The sequence below is a fragment of the Thamnophis elegans genome, chromosome 11 (assembly GCF_009769535.1).
Source record: "Thamnophis elegans isolate rThaEle1 chromosome 11, rThaEle1.pri, whole genome shotgun sequence".
In the NCBI taxonomy this organism is placed as follows: domain Eukaryota; kingdom Metazoa; phylum Chordata; class Lepidosauria; order Squamata; family Colubridae; genus Thamnophis; species Thamnophis elegans.
The window spans coordinates 32,934,647-32,958,489 of NC_045551.1; the positions used below are offsets into that span (position 1 = coordinate 32,934,647).

Below are 23,843 nucleotides of genomic sequence, written 5' to 3' on the forward strand. Positions count from 1 at the left end.
AGATCTAGTAAGTTGGATCTGATAACTTTCTATGTATCTAGAGAACCCTTTGGGTATCGTTGCACATTTGTCAATGCCATTGTATTTCAGTGTCTCTGCTAAACTCCTCCGTGCTTTTGAGCAGTGAGCTCAATTCAACTTTTGTTTTTCCAGTGAATTTTAAATCATCCATGTAGAGTAAGTGGGAAATTTTCAAACCCTTTTTAGCCAATTCATAGCCACAATTTGTCTTGTACAAAATGCTTGTTAGTGGCTCCATTGAAGGTACAAATAACAGAGGTGACAATGAGGCAACTTGGAAGATTCCTTGTTTGATTTCAACTTCACCAAGTTCTTCTCCACAGGCCATCAACTTAGTTTGCTATAGCTTCATGCAAGTCTTCAGGAATTTCTGGATGTTGCCGCTAATTCCAAAAATGTCTAAGCATTTCTCAATCTAGCTGCGTGGAACAGAATCAGAATGCTTTCTTATAACCAATCCAAGCCACAAACAAATGTTTGTCTTTTTTTTTTTGAATTCTTCAAAACAGTTTATCAATCATCAGTTGGTCTTTGGTTCCTCTTGAATTTTTGCAGCATCCTTTCTGTTCTACAGGCAGCAAATCTTTTTTCCAATTTATTTTTTCCAAAATCCATACATTTAGTTTGCAATAATGCCTGTAATAATTTGTATGTTGTTGGCAGGCAAGTTAATGGCATGTAATTTTCAGGTTTATTTCCCTTTTCTTTATACTTTTGAATCAAAAAAGTTCTTCCAGTTGTTAGCTTTCTAGTGTTTCCAGAATATGATTCATCTGGTTTGCTAATCTTGCATGCAGACTTGTTAATAATTTCAACCAGAATCCATGTAGCTCATCTAAACCATGGGCACATCAGTTCTTGACCTCCTTTGCTTGATTTTGCACCATTTCTGTTGTTATGTGAACATCTTCCATTCTAGCCACTTTTACAGTGCTTTCAACCTGCTTGATCATTTTTGCATTCCCATTGTGCTTTTTGTTGTTTTTTCACAAGCTTCCAAAATTTTAGGGTATTTTCTTTATTAGGTTTTTCATTTGTGGTAGCATCATGTATTGTAAATCTGTTGCATGTTATTTCACTTACATACATCTTCCCAAACCAAGCTTTCTACAAGCTTTGTTAAACTTAGGTAAACATTTGCCAATGTTTAGAAAGGGACTGCATTTTTGTTGTTCTATCCTAAAACTACATAAAGAAGACACTTCATATACCCAAGGTACTTTCCAAAAGGCAAATGGACTTCTTGGTTTTTTCTAGGAAAACATTTTGTTTCTCATCCAAAAAGCTTCTTCAGTTCAATTCTGATTTCAGCTTCTGAGTGAGAAGCAAACATAACTCCAAATTACTGTATTAAAATGTTTGTTTTCAACACTAGATTGTCAGTTACTTTATGCTTTTCTTTTCTTTCTGATATTCAGATAAGCAAGATTTACTTCATTAGTATTTCAAACTATAAGGTTAAATTGATTTTCAGTCTCATAATTTTATCTCATCTTGTATTGCCTCTATCATAATTTATCTTGAAACAAAATATTTTAATTGTTCATAGTACAAAAAGGACGAGGGCAATGTTTTGTGCTATTTTACCCATTGGGAATATTAATGACTACTGGTCATTAAACTCTTTTAGATCGCATCTGGTAAAATTGCTTTCATCTTCTGTCTTTAGAGTATTCTCTACCATCATGAGTTCATTTGGTTTCTGTTTCTGGCCTACTTAGATTTTAGACCCTCCGTGATTTTTTCCCCCAGGACCAGAGGATTTTTGGACTTAGACTTGATGCTAAGGAAGGCCACTTTTAGAGGAATTTAGAATCCAGTAAAGCATTTCCAAGGTGGCTGAAATGTAGGAGCCTGTAGAAATGAAAAATGAGCTTTGGTTCAAACCTGATACAAACCATTGTGTGCTGTTCCTTTTGAGTTGGTTGTGATTTGACAGAAATGAAACCCCCAATATTCTGATCATTCCAGGTTTTAGCCAACAAAAATATGAAGGGACGATAGTGAATTTCAGGACAAGTAGCGCAAAACAGGCATATGCTTCCTCTTCTGCATGGTCTGTGCATCAGTTCTCTTGCCTCCTGATTCTTCCTAGATCCCTCCAGGCCTTATTTCCCTATTGTCACTACCATTGCTGATATCTTCATGGGATATTCCTTGGTTTTGTCTTTTCCACATTTCCTGCCTCATACCACCATAGGAACACATCACAGGAACATATGTCATGAATACAGGCATGAATCACCTAAAACCAGCTATTCTGTGCATGAAATGGTTCATTCACAAAATGTTTTATACATCCTAGCATCACGTCAACTTGTGTCAGAAGCACCAAGGTGCTTCCAGGTTGCAGAGACTTCATCTTTGCACAGGGAACACCATTTGAGGACTCCTTTAATGTCCCTTGCAGGAGCTGGAGCAAAGGACAGGAGCCCATCCCGTTCCTTGGAAACACTTGGATCTTAAAGGCTGCTTGTCAATCCAGCATCCTAACTATGCGAACCACTGTACTTCTTACATCCTAACATAAAGTAACCTATTCCAGTAAATCCTTAAAATGAATCCAAGTTTAGAAATCAAGAACAGAAACCAAGAAATAAATACTGCTTCAATATCACCAAAATAAAGTTCATTAAAAGATATTTGTTTGTTTGTTTGTTTGTTTATGGTATCTAAAGGTGAATAAAGAAGGTGGTCTACAAATATGATAATGCTTTACAAAACCCGGTTAATGTAGTGGCTAAAGTACTGGGTTACAAACTGGAGACTGAGTTCTACCGTGTTTCCCTGAAATAAGACAGGGTCTAATTTTATTTTGACTCCTGAAATAAGCACTTGGTCTTATTATTTTTGAGGTGTAGGAAGCGCGCGCGCGTGGTCACCTCAGGGTGGCTACTGTGTTGTAATATTTTCATGGAGGGCTTATTTTCGGGGAGGGGTATATTTTAGCGCATGCATTCAAAGCCCGATTGGGCTTATTATCCAGGGAGGTCTTATTTTCAGGGAAACAGGGTAGTTCCTACCCCCTACTTAAAACCAGCTCTATGACCTTGGGCCAGTACTTACAGCCCTAGGAAAGACCCCGTGTCAGACCTCTGAAATCTTTCCAAGAAAAGTATAGGGTCCAGGAAGTTTCCAGGAGTCAGTGAATTGAAGGGGTGTGCACATACAAACACATTTCATAAGCGTGACTAGGCCATAGTAGAAAAAAGAAAAACATGTAGTGTATCTATATACAATAAAAGAGAAATCACCCCTAGCAAAATCTGAACAGAAGACCTCAGATTTGATCCGGCTTTTTGCAGAAACAGTTCAAATTTTTACCTAAATAAATTCCAAATTCCAGCTTTGCCTTTGAATTCTGTCTGGAAACAAACTTAACTGTAATATTGTTATTGTAAAATGATACCTATTTGCCTTTAGAGCTGCAACCATAATAGCAAAAATTAATATAAAATAACAAAGCTAACCAAATTCTATATGACTTAGATTGTTTCCTTGCTTATGTTATTTTGTTTTCATTTTTGTTTTCGTTCTATGTTATTCTGCTATTTCAATATTTTTATACTTTATGTAAACTGTCATGATTGAGCCAGATAGCATAAAAATAATATAAATAAATAAATCTATCCAAGAACTGTAACTGATCTAAATCCAATTTAATTCTTTGTTTTTTGGGGGAAATCTATAGTCTCAATGCCACAAAAAATTGTGAAAGGTCTTGCCAGTCTTAAAGATTGATGATTCTCCTTTTTATTTACCATATCAACTTACGGCATGCTATAAATTACCTAATATTCTTTAGTATTTCCTCGCATGTAAAATCTCATTGTATAAAGCTGACATAAAGCTCTGCATGAGGTTGTTCTGAAATATTTCAGTGAAACTGATTTGAAAGCATTACCGTGTTTCCCCGAAAATAAGACAAGGTCTTTCTTTTGACCCCTGAAAAAAGCACTTGGCCTTATTTTGGGGAGGTCTTATTGTTTTTGAGGTGCAGGAGGCAGTGGGCATGGTCACCTCTTGGCTGCTGCTGTGTTGCAATATTTTCAGGGGGGGTTATTTTCGGGGGACAGCTTATTTTAGTGCATGTGCTCAAAAGCCGATTGGGCTTATTATCCAGGGAGTTCTTATTTTTGGGGAAAGGGGTAATATATTTGCGTATTGATAAATTATTTTTAAATATTTGAACCTCTCCTGTTTAAGGGATTTGCAATTCTTCTTGAAAATTGAATTGGATCAATCTAAATAGTATTTTTGTTTATTTAAGAAATTTGCCTAATTAGGGCAAAATTTGAAACTTTCTCTCTGCATAATATCCTTTTAAGCTGAAGGAGTAATATACTAGCTAAAACAAGCCCACCAGAATCTTCTATAGTTATTTGATTAAGGTAAAAAGATATTTAAAACAAAGCTTTAATATTTTGAATCCCAGTCTCTCAATACCAATTTGTTACATATAACTCTCTGTCATTTTAAGTAAAATACAGTACTAAATCGAATATACATCAGACAGTTCTTTCCATACTCCTAGTCTCTCAATACCAATCTTGTTACATATTAACCTCTCTGTCATTTTAAGTAAAATACAGTACTAAAAATCTGAATATACATCAGACAGTTGTCTTTCCATACTCCTATGTCCCTAGCTTCAGTCCCCCCCCAACTCCTGTCAGTATCTTTATCCTGGGACAAGCAGCAGCATTAATGCATTTGGGGGAGTACCAAGTGATCATGTATATCACGAGAGGATTAGTCTTTATATCCAACCATTTCTTATACTCTTAAAATTAAATGTTCCTCAGTTAATATTGTATATAATTGGGGAATATTTAAATTGCTTTTAAAGGCGTTAGTCTACTTCTTATCTACTTTAATTTAAAATTAAATTTAAAATTAAAATTAAATTCAAAATGAGTAGTTTAGAGATTTTAAGAAACCACAATTACAAAACAGTATCAAAACCATGTTTTGATGGTCATTTACAAGGTAAAAGGTTAGTTCACTGTGATTACATTTGTTAACTGACAGTCAGATTGGTCTAATGTAGGGGTGTCAAACTCAATTCCATTGAGGGCTGCATCAAGTTTGTGTTTGACCCGGGGGGGGGCATGGCAAGCTTGATGTCATTCATCAAGGCTCCATTTTGGGCTACAACAGCCTCCTGCAACCATCTGCCAAATAAAAACAGAGCTCAGGAGGGCTGCATGTGCCTCCCCCCTCCCCCGAATTCCATTTTCGCTAGCAAAGGATTGCAGGAAGGTGTCGCGGCCCAAAACGAAGCCCAGGAGGACTGCATGCCCCCTCTTGTTCTTTGCCAAATATGCAAATTATTATAAAATTAAAATTAATGTACTGCTTTTACAGAGTCATGCGTAGTTGAATCAGTAGATTTTAAATCACAACCATGTATTAATACATTTGTTTGTTTATTTATCATACATCCTGTGCATCTCTTTATAATGGATTAAGTCCAGGTATTGCACAAATGGGAGGTTCCTTCTGCTTATGGAAATGAATTTATTTCAGTAGAATCTCTTGTTCAGATAATTAGTTGCTAAAAAGAGAGCACTTTTAGTTCGTTCCCCTCTCTGCTTGCAGCTCCCAGTTACCTCCATGTTGTTCCAGCAGATTTTTGAAAGCCTGAAAGGGTTGCTGTGGAAAGAAGGGATCCCTTTTCTGCCTGTAGCAGTTTGCAGATATTTTCCTTGTGCTATTGTGGATCTAATTTCTTGTATCTCAGACAATATTTGAACAGGGCTTCTTTTTTAAGTTTTATTCTGAACTTAGAACAGAAGAGATACTTGGAACTTTCTACTGCAATCTTTTGGGTGTTTTGTTAGAACAAAGACTGCTAGAACAAATGTTAAAAATCTTTCCAGTGTTCTGACATGGAGAATAATGGGGATGGAAAACACACTTCTTTATTATTCATCCTAGGCCACTAAAGTAAATTCCTGACTGCTAACTCTCACCCAACCTACAGACATTTTGGCCAAGACAATGTATGTTTATGCAAAATTAATATCCTCATAGCAAGCAGTGACAGCAAATGCTAATTGGGGTGGGTAGGTTGAGTTTTGTTTTATTTTATTTTTTTGGCATGCAGACCTGCACAAAAAGTCCACAAGTTTGAGTCCACTAATTTGTCAGGCCCAAAACCAAGAATGACGTGTTTTTTTCCAAGCTGAGTTATTTATTGTTTTTACACCAATAGACAAAATCTTGCCAGACTCAAGACTCTACTGTCCACATCTACAATATACCCTATGAACTATTAGGGAGAGTCTGTCTATCCTCTTTCTCTCATACACAGTATTTGTACTGAGTTGCCTCTTACTTCCTGGAATCACTCCTTCCCTTTGGGAATCCACCTCTTTACTACATTCCATTACAGTAATGAAGCAGCAATAATTGAGTCACCTCAGCATAGCTCATACAGTAGTAAAATTATGCATACTGGCTTGAGGCTTCTTTATAATGTAAATGTGTAGTGTGCACTTGTATTTAACAACATGACAGCTCAGCATCATAGCAAGCTTATGTATAATGCACATATACTGTAAATGGTGAGCAAGAGTTATCTTTTATGCAATTTTAGATTACTTCAAAAAATTTTACCTGACCCCAGACTGCACTCTACATTACTTTAATGAGTGGCCAAGAATAATAGTTAACAATGAATCTAAATGTTCAGGTCCATCTGCGATCTCCAATTTATGCCAGGGTACGAGGCTTCATCCACAGACAGCAGAAATCGAACTTGTGCCTGCTGTTTTAGTGGTAAATGCATTCTTCAAATTTCCATGGCTTAGAACAGGAGTGGGTACATAACTAAGATCAATCGGAAGGGTTGCATGAGAAACTGAAACTGTTGTGGACGGCTTAACCAATAGGGCTGTGAAGGTGAATAGGCACGCATGTAGGTACGCACATACATACATTGGGGAGGGAATAGTAATTGCCTTCAAAGTAAAAGCAACACAGTTGTATTGTGCACATTATTTATATTCTTTTAATTTCCAATTGATGTAACATCAACCGGACAGAGACAACCAAAGGACTGGATTATGACCTGGAGCTGGTAAAATGCCTAGGTCTGGCTTAGAATATTTTTGTAAACCAATTATGGGGAAATGGAACATTGGAGAAACAACATAGAACAAAATATGTCATTTTTATCCTGAGCTTGATCATAACTTCAGAAAAGGAATTGACTATGCCTGTTACATTTTATATATACTTTAGTTTCTTTTACTTATACAGGTAGTCGTCGACTTGCAACAGTTCATTTAATGACTATCCGAAGTTACAACGTCACCATAAAGTGCCTTATGACCATTTTTCACACTTAACGACCATTAAAGCAACCCCATAGTCAGGTGATAAAAATTGGCAACTGACTCATATTTATGATGGTTGCAGGGTCGCCTGACTCCCTTTTGTGACCTTCTGACAAGCAAAGTCAATGGGGAAACCCAGATTCATTTAACAACCGTGTTACTAATTAAACAGCTGCAGTGATTCACTTAATTGTGGCGAGAAAGGTCATAAAATCAGACAAAATTAACAACTATCTCACTTTGCAAGATAAATTTTGGGCTCAATTGTACCAAGGATATGTGTTGTTCTCTGACTAGAGGTTGCATTTAACTTGCACTGATTGATGGATCAAATTTCTGTCCCACCTACCTGTTTTTCAATAGTCAAGGCAGCTTGCATAAATAAACTGCTATGAATTGATTCCAAAAAGAAGATCTTCTATTTCATTTTTACATGGTTTTAACTAAAATTCCATACAGTGAAGATGGTTACTTTCCTGTCATGGTGCTTAGGCCTTAGTTTAAGGATTTCTTTCTTAGATTTTTGTTGTTGAAATGAATTGAAAGTTAATGTTTAATTAAACTTGTCTAAGAAATACTGCTATCTTAAACACTTTATATATATTTTTAAATTAGATCAAGTTATACAAAATTAAACATAAAATTACATTTTTTATTTAATAAATGCAGCTTATAATTCTAGATCTCTTAAACTGAGAGGGGTTACTTGAGAGCTTTACTAATCTGTGCTTTGCTGACCAATTGAATGAAGTTGTATATGCAAGCCATACTAATCCATGTACTTACTGTTTGAATGTTTGGTACAGGAAGCGAGCAGCTGCAAAGCATCTAATAGAACGCTATTACCATCAGTTAACTGAGGGTTGTGGAAATGAAGCCTGCACGAATGAATTTTGTGCTTCCTGTCCAACTTTTCTGCGTATGGATAACAATGCAGCAGCCATTAAAGCCCTCGACCTTTATAAGATTAATGCAAAACTCTGTGATCCTCATCCCTCCAAGAAAGGAACAAGCTCGGCTTACTTAGAAAATAATTCCAAAGGTGCCCACAACAACGCCTGCACTGACAGAAAAATGAACAAGAAGGAAATGCAAGGTCCAAGAGATGACTTTAAAGGTAAGCATTACAGAATGTTCAGCAAGGATGCAACATTGGATACAACTTTGTATAGTTTGCATTGTTTCATACAACAGAGCAACTTATTATCCTGAGCATATATCATATACAGATAGTCCTCACTCGATGATCATTCATTCAGCAACTGTTCGACATTGCAATAGCGCTGAACAAAGTTACTCACAACCTCCATTCAAATCTCTGGATTCTGCAGTCACATGATAATGATCTGGATGCTTGGCGATGGATGTGTTTGCACTTATGACAGGTCACCAGGTATCCTGCAATCATGTGATCACCATTTGTAATCTTTCTTGTGGCTTTCCCAGGAAGTCAACAGGGAAGATCACAACCAGAGATGATATTCAGCCGGTTCAGACCAGCTTGCCTGAACCAGTAGTGCAAATTATGGGTGGGCCTGCCCGGCTCCAAAATGTCCTATGTAGCCTTGTTTCAAGCCGTGGGCATGCGTGCTAGCCACACGTGGAATCAAAGTGCATGTGCAGATGGGGTGCAAGTGCAGTGAGCAAGTGTGCATTCACATTTGCAAACCGGTAGGGAAAGTAAGTGAATACCACCCCTGGTCACAGCATAATGCAATTTATAGGCTTGCTGAAAAAAATCTGTCCGGAAATCCAAGATTGGATTTCCTTTTTCAACCTTTTTCAGCCAGCCTCCTTAAGTCCAAAAAGGCTACTTAACAGACTCCAGTCTCCAGCAAATATTGGTTTTGCTGCCTCTTTGAGAGCAAAAGCATTGCTTGACAGATTCAGGACCCTTCATAGGCAGCATTTTTGCTCTTAGAGTATCTGGGGGAGAAAATCCATTTTCATCCAGCCTTTTTGAGAAGAAAATGCTGTCCTCTGGAAAAACTTCGCCCCAAACAGGGTAGAATCCCTCTTGCAAATAACATTTTTGCTGTCAAAGAGGCTGAATAAAAATGGAGGGTTTTTTACCCAACTTTGAGAGCAAAAGCACAGCCTAACGGATTGATTTCATCCTGGGTAGGATGAAGTCTGGCCAGCGGGCAGGAGAACTGTAGCGCTAGACTGAAGAAGATAGGAATACGAAGAAAGTCAGGATGCAGTTCTAATGTTGGGTCAGATCACATGCCAACACACTCTACAATCACCACAATTAATTACCATAATTTCAGGCTCAATTATAATCATAAATCAAGGATTACATATGACTGGAAAATAACCATTAGAGATGTTGATTATGTTTTTTATGTTAACAAAAAAAACCTCTCATTCTGGCATAATTTTAAAAATATATGTATATATCAGGTTGAGATCATTTATTCCTCCATTCAGAATTTAGAACCAGAATATTTTTAAAAGTTTGTAAAGGGTGAACTTAATTAACAGATGTAAGGTATAGAGTTTGTGTAAGTAGGAAAATAAGTTGTGTGTTCTGATTGCAGAAACTGTTAATTACTGTTGAAGGTTGTAAACAGTCATTCTTTTAATGCCTTTTATGTAAATGTATTTAATTTGACTTCAATAATAATTTTGGTTTTGTTTTTAAATATCTAGATGTGACTTTTTTAACAGAAGAAAAAGTATATGAAATTCTTGAACTATGTAGAAAAAGAAGACTATTCTCCCTTAATCCGTGTCGTTGGGAGAGTATTTTCTAGTGCTGAGGCTTTGGTACAGAGTTTTCGAAAAGCCAAGCAGCATACTAAGGAAGAATTGAAGTCTTTACAAGGAAAAGATGAAGATAAAGATGAAGATGAAAAAGAAAAGGCTGCATGTTCTTCTGCCATGGAAGAAGATTTAGTTGCACCATCATCATCATCCTCATCGTCATCAAGAATGGGTGACAGTGCACAGGGGGATAACAACCTGCAAAAATTAGGCCCAGATGAAGTATCTGTAGATATCGATGCAATCAGACGGGTCTACAATAGATTACTTTCTAATGAAAAGATAGAAACTGCCTTTTTAAATGCACTTGTGTACTTGTCACCCAATGTTGAATGTGACTTGACTTATCATAATGTGTACTCTCGAGATCCTAACTATCTCAACTTGTTTATTATTGTTATGGAAAATGGTAATCTTCATAGTCCTGAGTACCTGGAAATGGCACTACCGTTGTTTTGCAAAGCAATGAGTAAGCTCCCCCTTGCAGCTCAAGCAAAATTGGTCAGACTGTGGTCAAAGTACAGCGCAGACCAGATTCGACGAATGATGGAAACTTTTCAGCAGCTTATAACCTACAAAGTCATAAGCAATGAATTCAATAGTCGTAACTTAGTGAATGATGATGATGCTATTGTTGCTGCTTCAAAGTGCTTAAAAATGGTTTACTATGCAAATGTAGTAGGAGGAGATATAGACACAGATCACAATGAAGAGGAGGATGAAGAGCCTATCCCAGAATCTAGTGAATTAACTCTACAAGAACTCCTGGGTGAGGAAAGAAGAAATAAAAAAGGACCTCGGGTAGACCCTCTGGAAACTGAACTTGGCGTAAAAACTATAGATTGCCGAAAGCCACTTATCCTCTTCGAAGAGTTTATCAATGAACCACTGAATGATGTTCTAGAAATGGACAAAGATTATACATTTTTCAAGGTAGAAACAGAAAATAAATTCTCCTTTATGACATGCCCCTTTATACTGAATGCCGTTACCAAGAACCTGGGATTGTATTATGACAACAGAATCCGTATGTACAGTGAACGTCGTATAACTGTCCTTTACAGTTTAGTTCAAGGCCAGCAGTTAAACCCATATTTGCGACTCAAAGTCAGACGTGATCACATCATAGATGATGCGCTTGTTCGGGTAAGTGACTTGATATATAAAACATCTATTGCTGTTTAAAAAAAATAGGAGTCTTAATGTTTTGTTAATATTCTTTGGGGTCTTCTGGACATATTAAAAATGTACCTTAAAAATTATTTACATACTAAATAGAGTTTCTGATCAAAGAACAAAGGTTTTGGTGCAGTAGAATAAAAATCATTCCATAATCTGTTTGGTTTCTTTAAGTATAAAACAGTATTCAAATTTAACTGGAAAAAATTGTTGATAGCTTTTGTTTGATCAAGACCAAAGCAATTAGCTATAAACGTTTCTAGAGTATTTTTTTTGGTTTTCATTCCAAATATAATTATTCAAACAAAATTTAAGCATTTTGAACTTGACTTTACAAGGATGAAATAATTGCACTACATACTTTTTTTTTTGAAAGATAAGTTTGGAATATATACAATAATAGCTATGGATTAACATATCAAGATAACCCCATCATATTGATGTATCCATGGACAATGATACAAAGAGTAAAAAAAGAAAAAAGAAAACACTACCATCTTTGTTTTAATATGGATCTGAAAAGCAGATATTTTGGAAAATGTATTTTTTAGTTCAGGAAGTTATTGTTCTTTTTTCAGTGTTTTTTTTCAATTTTTGCCTTTTTTATATAGAGCAAGTGCTACAGTTTTGTTAAATCATGAATATTGCCAGTTAATAGCTCTGATGGAGTCCTTAAATTTTAATTGTTTAAGACATGATATTTGACTTAGCTGATTTTCATTTAATTAATTCCTATGTTTAAAAAAACATTTTTTTCCATTTTGCAATGCAGTAATACAGTTAATTCTCTGAAAATATGAATTTAATAGGTTAGAACATAAATTGCTGATACTGTGTTAAGCAATTGTTTAATTACCAGGCTAAATTGTTTAGTGTCACATATTATGTTGATCCACATATAAGTCATATCTAGCTATTAGTCATTAGAATATGTTGAAATCAAGATTCTCAAGAGAATTCCTTTTCCCAGGGAAAACTTTACATTCCTTTTAAATGGTGCATTCATGGAAAAGGAGCACCAATAGTAGAATATGCAAAACAAAAGAAATATTTGCTTATTGGTATTTTAATACATGATTGATCCCAGATGCTTCAGACTAATTGGGTATATCCTGAAATTCATTGTGTTTCTTGTAGCATACAGGTAATCCTCGACTTACAACACTTCATTTAGTGATCATTCAAAGTACAACCCCATGATCATGTGACCAAAATTCAGATGATTGGCAACTGGTTCATATTTATGACCAGTGCTGTGCCCCAATGTCATCTGATCATCTTTTGCAACCTTATGACAATCAAAGTCAATGGGGAAACCAGATTCACTTAACAACTGGGTTACTAACTTATCAAGCACAACGATTCACTTACCAATCGTGGCAAGAAAAGTCATAAAATGGGGAAAAGTTCAGAAAAGGACAACACGTACTTTCCTGAAATACTCCTCAGCCCAGTGTGAAACATTGAGTAGGGTGATGAGGGGGAAAAGGTCATTCTGTACATTGGAGACTTTCATGGTGGTAATGAATGCAGAAATCTCTCTCTCTCTCTCTCTCTCCTCTCTCTCTCTCTCTCTCTCTCTCTCTCTTCTCCTCCTCCCTCCCTCCCTCCTCCCTCCCTCCCCCCTCTCCCCCCTCTCCCTCCTTCCCTCTCTCTCTCCACTCCCTCCCTCCCCCCCTCTCTCTCTCTCTTGAAAGGTAACACCAGAGTGAAGATTAGTGCAAATAGTGACACCACAATTCGATTCTCACTCTTTGGCAGTTATCTGAAAAACAATTTACAAAGCAAGTTACTATTTTATATGACCTTGTTCCACACCAATCTCACTGAAATGTCACCCATGTGGTGTTTTTCTACTATGCTTCTAAACCAGTGTTTTTCAACCTTTTTTGTGCAAAGGCACACTTTTTTCATGAAAAAAATCACGAGGCACACCACCATTAGAAAATGTTAAAAAAATTTAACTCTGTGCCTATATTGACTATATATAAACTGTTTTTCTCACGGCACACCTTACACTATGTCACGGCACACTAGTGTGCTGCGGCACAGTGGTTGAAAAACACTGTTCTAAACCTTACGTTTCAACCCAGTTAATTTAATTGTATGCTTCTCAACAAGGTAAGCCAAAAACAGGTTCGTTGCGTATCCCTTCCCTTGTAAATTCATTATGACTCTATTCTCTGTGGCAGAGTAAAATTATATTATAAAAACCCATTGTAGCTATTCCCCCAAAATGAAGTCGCAATGTTCTCAGTATGGACTTTAGAAAGATGTTTTTAAGCTTTGGCATTGTGTCTTTTGATGGTTTTAAAATTACATTCATGTTCAATGATATGCACTTACTGAAAGATTATTTTATTTCTCACCCTGTAGTTAGAAATGATTGCAATGGAAAATCCAGCTGATTTGAAAAAGCAGTTGTATGTAGAATTTGAAGGAGAACAAGGGGTTGATGAAGGAGGAGTTTCCAAAGAATTTTTTCAGCTAGTTGTAGAAGAAATCTTCAACCCCGATATTGGTAAGTAAGTAATTTTCATGGTTAGTGTGTGGTTAATTGCACTCCTCACTATTTTTTCACTGCATGTTCTATGATTAAAGTATTGTGCCAAGACTGAGGATGCCCTACCTCAAGTCTATCCCCTCACATGGAAATTTGCTGGATGAGGGCCACACTCACCAGCCCAGCCTTGCTATTTTGAGGAGAAAGTGAATGAAGATCTCCTTGTAAGCTACTTTGAGCTGGGGGCAGGGAAGTGAGATAAAAATCTACCAAGTAAATAAAGCATTTATCCAGGACATAATTGGGCGGAATCTGCTGACCTAAAATTAAAATGAAATTGACATAGTTTCATGCAATACCCAAATTATTGAAATACCTTTAAGTTTTTATATTATTTTATGAGTTTGGCGCCAATATTTGTTTAGATGTTTAAATATTTATATTAATCAAACACACGTACTGTGTGAAATCACATGGTCCTGATTACTACCTAAATTGATTGTTGATTCCTGCTGGGATTGAATGCTTTTGCTTTGAATTTAGGTTTAGGTTTAGGTTTTTAGGTTTTATTTGCATTTGTAGGCCGCCCTTTTCCCTGAGGGGACTCAGGGCGGCTCACAGAAAACCAGGGAAGGGGGAAATACAACATTGAGACAACACCACATAATAAATAATGGGCAACATGCATACAACATTCGGGCGGGTAGGAATCCTTATCCCCAGGCCTGACGGGCGAGCCAGTTCTTCAAGGCTGTGCGGAAGGCTTGGACGGTGGAGAGGGTACGAATCTCTACGGGGAGCTCGTTCCAAAGGGTCGGGGCCACTGCTGAGAAGGCCCTCCTCCTTGTAGTTGCCAGCCGACACTGGCTGGCCGATGGAATGCGGAGGAGGCCTAATCTATGGGATCTTATAGGTCGTAGGGAGGTAATTGGCAGAAGGCGGTCTCTCAAGTATCCAGATCCACTGCCATGTAGGGCTTTATGGGTGATCAATAGCACCTTGAAGCGCATCCGGAGATCGACAGGTAGCCAGCGCAGCTCGCGGAGGATAGGTGTAATGCGGGTGAATCGGGGTGCACCCGCAATCACTCGCGCGGCTGCGTTCTGTACTAGCTGAAGTCGCCGGATGCTCCTCAAGGGCAGCCCCATGTAGAGCACATTGCAGTATTCCAGCCTAGAGGTCACAAGGGCCCGAGTGACTGTTGTGAGGGCCTCCCGATTCAGGTAGGGTCGCAACTGGCGCACCAGGCGTACCTGGGCGAATGCCCCCCTGGTCACAGCCGCTATATGATGGTCGAATGACAGCTGTGGATCCAGGAGGACTCCCAAGTTGCGGACCCTCTCTGAGGGGTGTAAAATTTGACCCCCCCATTATTTAATACAGAAAATGGAAATTATTCATTTTCTCATCTCAGAAAAGTCCATCATCAGTGATGATTGGATTTTGTTCAGATTTTTAAAAAATCTATTTCAGTAAAATTACATAATATCCTTCTTAAAAGATGCATACGATTTTTGCCTGTAAAAATGCACATAAAATGTCTCCTTCAGCAGAAATATCTTGCACATTCAATGGTGGTTACAGTTTAATATTTCCCTGAAATGTTAGAAAAAGTGTGCAAGTTGTTTTTTATATCGGTATTTAATAAGGAATTTTATTTCATGCTCTCTTCCATTGTGCTTTGCATATGTATGCAAACGTTTGGAACATTTCTACTATCTTTTTTCTGAATCTATATAGTGTTAAAGATACACACAAAAGTCATTTATTATTCTTGATAAAAGCCTGAACTCTTGGTTGTTTTCTCTCACTGCACAGCTTTTAAAGTTTTGTTCATTTAAAATGAATATTAGGGAACAATGGTGGCTTTATCATTTTGAGCTTTCATATAAAGTGCAGATGTCTATTTAATGTGCTGAACAGTATATTGTGAATTAAAATGACTAAATAACACATGGAATTTAAAAGTGAAAAATTGATAATCAGAAAATGTCTAGTTACTGAACCTAACTTCATTAAATCTGAAATCCTGTAACTTTTTTTATATAGGAATGTTCACTTACGATGAATCCACAAAATTGTTTTGGTTTAACCCATCCTCTTTTGAAACTGAGGGACAGTTTACACTGATTGGGATTGTATTGGGCCTGGCTATTTACAATAATTGTATTCTGGATGTCCATTTTCCAATGGTTGTCTACAGGAAATTAATGGGCAAAAAAGGAACTTTCCGTGATCTGGCAGACTCTCATCCTGTAAGTCCTTTAAAGATTTCCTACTGTTTGGAAGTCTGCACTTCAGTGTTGTTATATTTTAAACCTGGTGACACTATAGTATTCTGAATATTCACCTTTGTATGAGTGTGAACATCTCTTATTTTTAATTTAGAAAACTTGGGAAATGAGGATCAATATTGTTTCAGAATTCCGTAAAGTAAGTAATAATTTGCTGAGATAGTATCTGCACTGCATTTATACAAGCTATCAATCATATGACTGCTAATGTGGATTTTAAGAATGTTAGTATAAAATAAGATTTGTACACATCTAATAATATACTCTAGAACTCTCTGCTAATCTTGAAAAAGATGGCCACACACTGTTATTTGTCTGAAACAGAATTCAGTATCTGCAGACTTAATTTATAAAACACTGCCATGACCTGCAGTGATGTGGCTATGAAATGTATAATGTGGATGTCTTAACTGACAAAGGTTCTTTGTTATTTCTTTTTAAATAGCTGTGTAATCTTAACATTGCATTACTAGCTTGTTCCAGGTGATGGACGTTAGCAGAGGATGACATAGCAAAGCCACATTTTGAGGAGAGAACAGCTCCCAGATTCATTAGCTTCTGAAGCATAATTAGTTGTGATCAAGTTATCAGTATGCTCCCAATATTGCATAGGTTTTTAAATGAGGAAAAACTGTGGTATCTGATTAGAGGAATGGTGATGAGTGATTTAAATTTTGTGACTTTTTCAGCCAAATTTGCCACCTTTTTCCAGCTACCGGAAGCAATATTTTTCCAGGATATGAAAAACAGCTTTTAAAGTGTAGTTTGTTAAAACAAGGCATCCTTTGGGAAAAGAAACAAATTAAGGCACTTCCTTCTTTTCTCATCCAATTCTCAATCTCCAACAGTTGCTTTTAATATTCAAATAACTGTTACAATTAGATACCTACATCTACCTTGGTTCTTAATGTTTGTACACATTCTATGCATCAGGCTTCTTGTGCTTTTTAAGGCTACATGAAATATATTTACTGTTTTAGGTTCTCTACCAGAGCTTAAGAGACTTGTTGCAGTATGAGGGAAGTGTGGAAGACGATATGATGATAACCTTCCAGATATCTCATACAGATCTCTTTGGTAATCCAATGATGCATGATTTAAAGGAAAATGGAGATAAAATCCCTATTACAAATGAAAACAGAAAGGTAATATAATATGGCTGCCACCAATTATACAGTGATTATCTAAGTAAGTGGTATTCTAAAACTGCAAAGATAGCATATTGAGTAAATACATTCTGCAACCTGTTTGTATTATGCAAATTATTTTTTTCAGGATCTTTGCTTATATGATTTGCTTATATGATTGAATATTATAATGACCCATGCCATAGTAGGGACAAAAAGTATATAGAGCACTAAAGTCTGCTTCCAACCTTTCTTTAACCATTCAAAGTATTTCCATAAGCTTTCAACTAGAGTTTCATAAGAGCTAGAATTTTGCTTCAGATAAGTGAAGTTTGTGCCTGACTAGAAGCTGAATTTCTCTGATGTTTCTAGCTGCATTTCTGATGCATCTTGGTAATCATGATATGCATTTATTTGGCTTTCTTTACGGGCATTGAGATTACAACTTTCAGTATTCCTATTTATTACCTAGAATGCACTAAGGTGAGGAAAGATGGCAATGGATATGTTCTCTAAGCTTGGATTTTCATTTATAGATATTTCATTACCTACTTAAATCCATCTTTAGTCCTGAAGATGTTATGGGAAAGGGGGGGGGGGTAATTAAACTTCTGCCAATGAAAAACTAAGCCCAGAGAATCCTAGTGACCCAAACCTTCAGCCCTGAGTTACATATATTCTTTATCATCAGAAGAATAGTATATAAGGAAAAGAACCATGAGTGCAGCCTGTGCTTTGATGTAAAATAAGGATTTTGGGGTTTTTTAAAGCTAATATTTTTTAATTTAAAAGTAAAATAAGAGAATGACAAATAATGTAAAAGCAAGTCAGGAAAGCACATCAGTAACATTGATTAATGAATAAAAATGTATCTTGTGTTAGATAGGGACTCCTTTGTTAAGAAATCGAAAGCTACTGTTCACTAGCAACTTAATAACTTCAGGTAAATAAATAAAACATAAAATTCTTGTTTATGAAATAATTTGAAGTTTGTAGAATTTGTAAAATCTTACAGATGTGTAAGTCTTACAGCTACTAAAAGAGAGGAAATTCATATCTAGTTTTTGAGAGGATGGTGGGAAAAGCATAGTTCTCTTTATTTGAGACAAAGGCTCATACCTGACCTAGAAAAGAAGCATGATGTTGTCGGCTTTTTTTTTATTAAACAGGAATTTGTTAATCTGTATTCTGACTACATTCTGAACAAATCAGTGGAAAAACAATTTAAGGCCTTTCGAAGAGGATTCCACATGGTAACCAACGAATCTCCCCTAAAATATTTATTTAGACCTGAGGAGATTGAATTGCTTATTTGCGGAAGTAGGGTAAGGCATTTTAATTGAATGGAGAAAAATTTACTGGTTTTGCTGTTGGTGCTAAATTGTATAATGGTGATACAGTATATTCTATTTACAGAATCTGGACTTCCAAGCCCTAGAAGAAACCACAGAATATGATGGTGGCTACACCAGAGATTCTCTTATAATTAGGTATGGGGACTAAGCTTTTCTATGTACAGTTACAGAAAGTGGTACTTATATCTTCAAACAAGGAGATTAGCCAAATATGATACAGGTCTCACAATTATAAAAGAAAGGGGGAAACTTGAAAGCCTTCATTCTTTAGCTAGACTTTCAAACAAGAAATTTCAGGTGATGGGCATGGTTGCTAAAATAAAAGTAGTAAAAATTGGAGTGATCTCCATTTCCTGTTTTTCAAACTGCCAGATCCTATAAAGCATCAGTTAACTCTCTGTAGGCATATACTGGAGTCACCATCAGTCTCTTTACACATTAAAAATTATTTTTTAAGTATCATGTATAAATAACCTATATTTCATAACTGCCTTGAGTGGCTGATACAAGTTTGTTGTGTCGGCATAGAGACCTCTTGGGCTTTTCCAAAAAAGAGGGCAAGACCAAGTTATCTCACCATTCCTGTATTTTCTACCAGCTAGCAGTATGTGCTTATTAGCATTTCAACATTCTTGGACTGTATAAAGGAGACATTAGACATCTCTTTTCTAACGAGTGAATAACGTTTTCTTACTCTCAACTGAGTAACTTGAGAGATGTTTTACTGCATTGGTGTAAGCAAGCTATTTGCATCCCTCAAAAGAGGGTAATAAGAAAGTCACAACTATTAAAGATGGAATCTGGTCATAGTAAAATCCATGTGAATATATGAGATACTCTGCTTATGCAGGCATCATAATTGACCTGTTGTAGTCTCCATGCATAGGGAGATTTTAATTTTGACAGTCACTTTCATATAATTTTGAAATACCCCAATCAATTATTCCTAAAAAGAAAATAAATCTATGCTGTTTTCTGCAATCCACATATTTTAGCTGGACTGATGTAACCAGATTTCCTTCTGTATAAGTTATTTTAGAGATTATGTCTTTAACGAGACCAAAAATTATATTATAATCTTGTGCCTATGGAGATTCTCAGTCATCCAGTTTGTGGTTGTCCCAAAGGTGCTTTCTCAAGAGGCAACTGGACTTTCTGGTTTTTCTGTGAAGGTGTTTCATTTCTTATCCAAGAAGCTTTCTCAGCTCTAGCTGGATGTTGAGGAATGGAAGGATTTATACTCCTTGCAGACAGCTGGTCAAATGAGTATGAGCATGTTAGATTGTCTGCTAGGAGTCTAAATTCTTCCATTCCCCACCATCCAGTCACAGTTGAAGAAGCTTCTTAGATGAGAAATAAAAACGTCTTCAAAGAAAAACCAGAAAATCCCATTGCCTCTTGAAAAAGCACCTTTGGGATGATTACAATCTTGTATTGGATACTTCTGAAGCAAATTAAGATTAAGATTTAGTTTATTTGTATGCCGCCCTTCTCCGGGAGGGACTCAGGGCGGCGAACAACTCAAAAGGGGGAAAGGGGACATAAACACAATACACGTAAAAATACACAAGAATCATACAGCCATACAAGAGGGGAGGGGAACTCATCAACCCCAGGCCTGCCAGCACAGCCAGGTTTTGACAAAAGGCAAGTTTTATGCAGATTATCTCTAAGCAGTCATTTGTGTTATTTGTACTGCATAGTTTCTTTTTCTGTTTAATTTTCACTTCTGCAGGGAATTTTGGGAAATAGTCCATTCATTTACAGATGAGCAAAAAAGACTCTTCCTCCAGTTTACAACAGGGACAGACAGAGCGCCAGTAGGAGGGCTTGGAAAACTAAAGATGATTATAGCCAAAAATGGCCCTGACACCGAAAGGTAAAGTCTTTAAAATTCAGAAATAGGTAAAAAATGTAGTTAAGCAATAGGTTTTCAACTTCATCCCAAATGAGGGTTACATAAACTCACCCATGCATTTGAATAACCCAATTCTTTAAAAAGTGAAAAATAAAACATGGCTAAAATATCAGTATTTCTTATGCTAAGCTAATTGAACTGTTTGCATTTCAAGACAATTCTGAGACTCGGTTCTTTTCTTTCTTTTCCAGGTTACCTACATCTCATACATGCTTTAATGTCCTCTTGCTTCCGGAATATTCCAGCAAAGAGAAACTTAAGGAGAGATTGTTGAAGGCCATCACATATGCCAAAGGATTTGGCATGCTGTAACGAATTAAATAAAAGGGATAAAACGATTGGTGGCAATGGTGTCCCTGTCCAAAAATCAGTAAGAGAAAACCCACAAAAGGCCATAAGCTTATAGCAAGCAAGCTACTGTAGTCACCTGTATTTGGGCCTCCCTTCTTCACTTGGGGACTCTGGGCTGGAACAGCAGATTTCAGCTGCTTCTATGAACAAATTATTTCTTTTAGCGTGAAAGTGTTACATATTCTTTCACTTGTATGTACAGAGAGGTTTTCCTGAATATTTATTTTAAAGGGTTAAATCACTTTTGCTTGTGTTTTATTACTGCTTGAAGTTGAGCCTTTTTGAGTATTTACAAGAAAACAAAACTGTACTCTCCCAAGGAAAATATTGCCATCATTTGTAGATTGTGTAACCTTTAAGTATGTGCTACATTTTTGTCCCAGTTATCAAATCAAAATCGGGAACTGTACTTTTTGAACAGTTTTGCTTTTGAAACTTGAAGTCTTGGAAAACAAAATGGTGTGATGCAATGACTGCTGTTCTAGCCCCCAAAGACATTTGTGGAAAAGCATTAGAATCAATAAAGATGGAAGGGAGAACTTGGAATGTTAAATTACAGCCTTCAGACCTTTACTTTTAGCCACAGCACAACAATTAAACAAAAACTAAGTCATTTCATTATATACGTTGTCTTTCACATGTCTTGTTTTGTAGCATATCGGGTTTTTAATTAGCAAGATTTCTGGCCATATAGAAATGTGAGTGCAGTTAATTTCACCTTTTTTCTTTTTAAGGAAAATATTTACTGGGAAAAGTGGATTTCAGCCAAACAACTTTAGAATATAGGAAAATGTGGGGAAAATCATGTTGGGTCTATAAACAAAAGCATGTGAAGTGCACTTAAAAAGAAGCTATTGATTTATCTTACGTTGACATTTTAAATAGACGATTCAGTCTTCCCTGCAAGCTTTTTTAAAAAATGTACTGCTGTTTCTTTATCAAAGCATATGATCAGTGCTACAGCAAGGAAATGCTTTTTTTCCCCTCCTCATCTAGCAACAGGGGGAAATGATTTTTAAAGGATACATTTGCATTGTAATACTCCAAGTTATTCCTTCAATGTATAGAAAGTAAATCCTAAATTCACTTCTCTCTTTTACATGGTATATCATAAGTTCAGAATGTAAAACTTTTACTTTTCTACAGAGCATCCCTACACACTGCTCATGGCTGCTATTACAGTATGAATAAAAGGATCATACGTGCTTTATCAAGACAATACAGGTGGTGTTCCTCTCACTGTAAATGTCAGCTGATGTGTAGAAGTCAGGTTGTGCCTTGGTGATAGCTATTCCTGCAATTGGTGCAGAATTGGAATTAGTGAAAAAAGACTAAACTCTGAAATCCTTGGAAGAGGAAAATGTCTTTCAGGATTGCTTTATTTTTTAAAACAATAGTAATAGAAACAGATAATTCTTCTGTTACTACAATGTCAAATAAAATAACAATGCTGGTCCAGTGACAAAGAAAAAAAAGTCATGTTCTTAGTATGATATTAGGTCCGAATATCATTGGAATTTCTTGGTGAAGAAGAATAAAATCATAGAATAGAAAGACAGGGATAGAATCAACATCATGTGAAGTGTTAATACCACTTTATAAATCCTTGATAAAGGCGCACTTGGAATACTGCATCCAGTTTTGGTCACCACAATGTAAAAAGATATTGAGATGCTAAAAAGAGTGCAGAGAAGAATAGAAAAGATCCTCAGAATAAAAAAAATAATTATTCAATCAGAATAAAAACCGACTATAGGAAGCTGATCTCTAGATATTGCTAAATGTCATACTCCTCAGTTTAGAAAACCGTGGAAATAATTTGTATAAAACAAGCAGAAGTATTCCTTCAGGCCAGGGTCCCAACCCCCATTCCATGGACCGGCACTGGGTGGTGGCATGCCAGAAACCAGGCTGTGCAAATAAGCAAAGCCCCATATGCAGAATGCCAGGCAGCACACGAAACCACACTCCCTCCAGTCCATGGAAAAACCTCTCCATGGAACTGGTCCCTGGTGTCCAAATGGTTGGAGAGGGAGGGACGTTGCCTTAAGACCTGAGAATGACACATTGGTGGTATATGAGCATGGAAAAGTAAAACATTAGCAGGCTTCCAGGATTGATCTCAGCTATTTGAGATAGAACAGCTTAGGAAACTGATTCCAAAGGAAGGCTAAGATTATACTAGATTGTTTAGGCTAAAGTCTTCCTGTGGGGATAGTTTCTGAGCTGGCCTACCTTGTAGAGATCATACCAGCAGCTGCCTTAAATTGCTGGGAATTTTCCCAAGTTCCAAGACTTCAGCTTGAGCTATAAGACCCATGTTAGATTCCATGTATGACAATTATATGGCAAAGAATTATAATAGGTTAAAATTACATGGATTGCATGTAATTCTGATTTAAACAGTAACAACCAAGAAGTTATTTTGGGATGCACTAGAACTCTTGATTTTCCTTACTAGGCTCATGCAGTCTTAGATATTAAAAATATAAGGCTTCCATTTTAGTCCAATACCAGAAATTTCATCCTGGGATAAACTCAAGAGAGAATATATCTTGGAAATCAAGTTAGGAAAGCCATTTTCATTTGAAGAGAGGACCAACATGGCATACATGGATTATGTGCCCATAGACATTTCTTTTGGGGCCAGCCTGCCCTGGTGGTCTTTTCATATTAAGAGGGAGGAAAAGTGTACCAATTTCTGAGTGCCCTTAGTTTTCATTTTTTCATTTCATCACAGGCCTATAAGTGTTCAAAAATAAAATGACAAAAGTACAGGATAATTTTGAGATTCAAAAAAGGTGTTGCATTCTTAGTGATCCCTGATCTAGTACATTTGATGTAATAAATAAAAATTCACAGGCAAAGCCATTTAAATTACTATGAGAATTAATTCTTAACCTGTTTTTATTTACTTAAATAACATACTTGCATATTAACAGAGACAGAAAAATAATTATAGTAAATTGAAAATTTCTTGTTC

The 23,843-nt window shown here is 36.5% G+C and overlaps 1 protein-coding gene across 1 annotated transcript in view; it reads left to right on the forward strand.

The window, feature by feature from the left end:
- The window catches only part of UBE3A (ubiquitin protein ligase E3A), a 44,972-nt gene extending 23,491 nt beyond the window's left edge, over positions 1-21,481 (forward strand). Inside the window, 10 exon segments of the mRNA XM_032226440.1 lie at positions 8,171-8,481; positions 10,020-10,068; positions 10,070-11,279; positions 13,689-13,833; positions 15,865-16,070; positions 17,090-17,254; positions 18,406-18,561; positions 18,653-18,726; positions 20,327-20,470; positions 20,701-21,481. Coding sequence (XP_032082331.1) covers positions 8,171-8,481; positions 10,020-10,068; positions 10,070-11,279; positions 13,689-13,833; positions 15,865-16,070; positions 17,090-17,254; positions 18,406-18,561; positions 18,653-18,726; positions 20,327-20,470; positions 20,701-20,821 — 2,581 coding nt within the window. The 3' untranslated portion in view covers positions 20,822-21,481.
- The last annotated feature ends 2,362 nt before the right edge of the window (positions 21,482-23,843 follow it).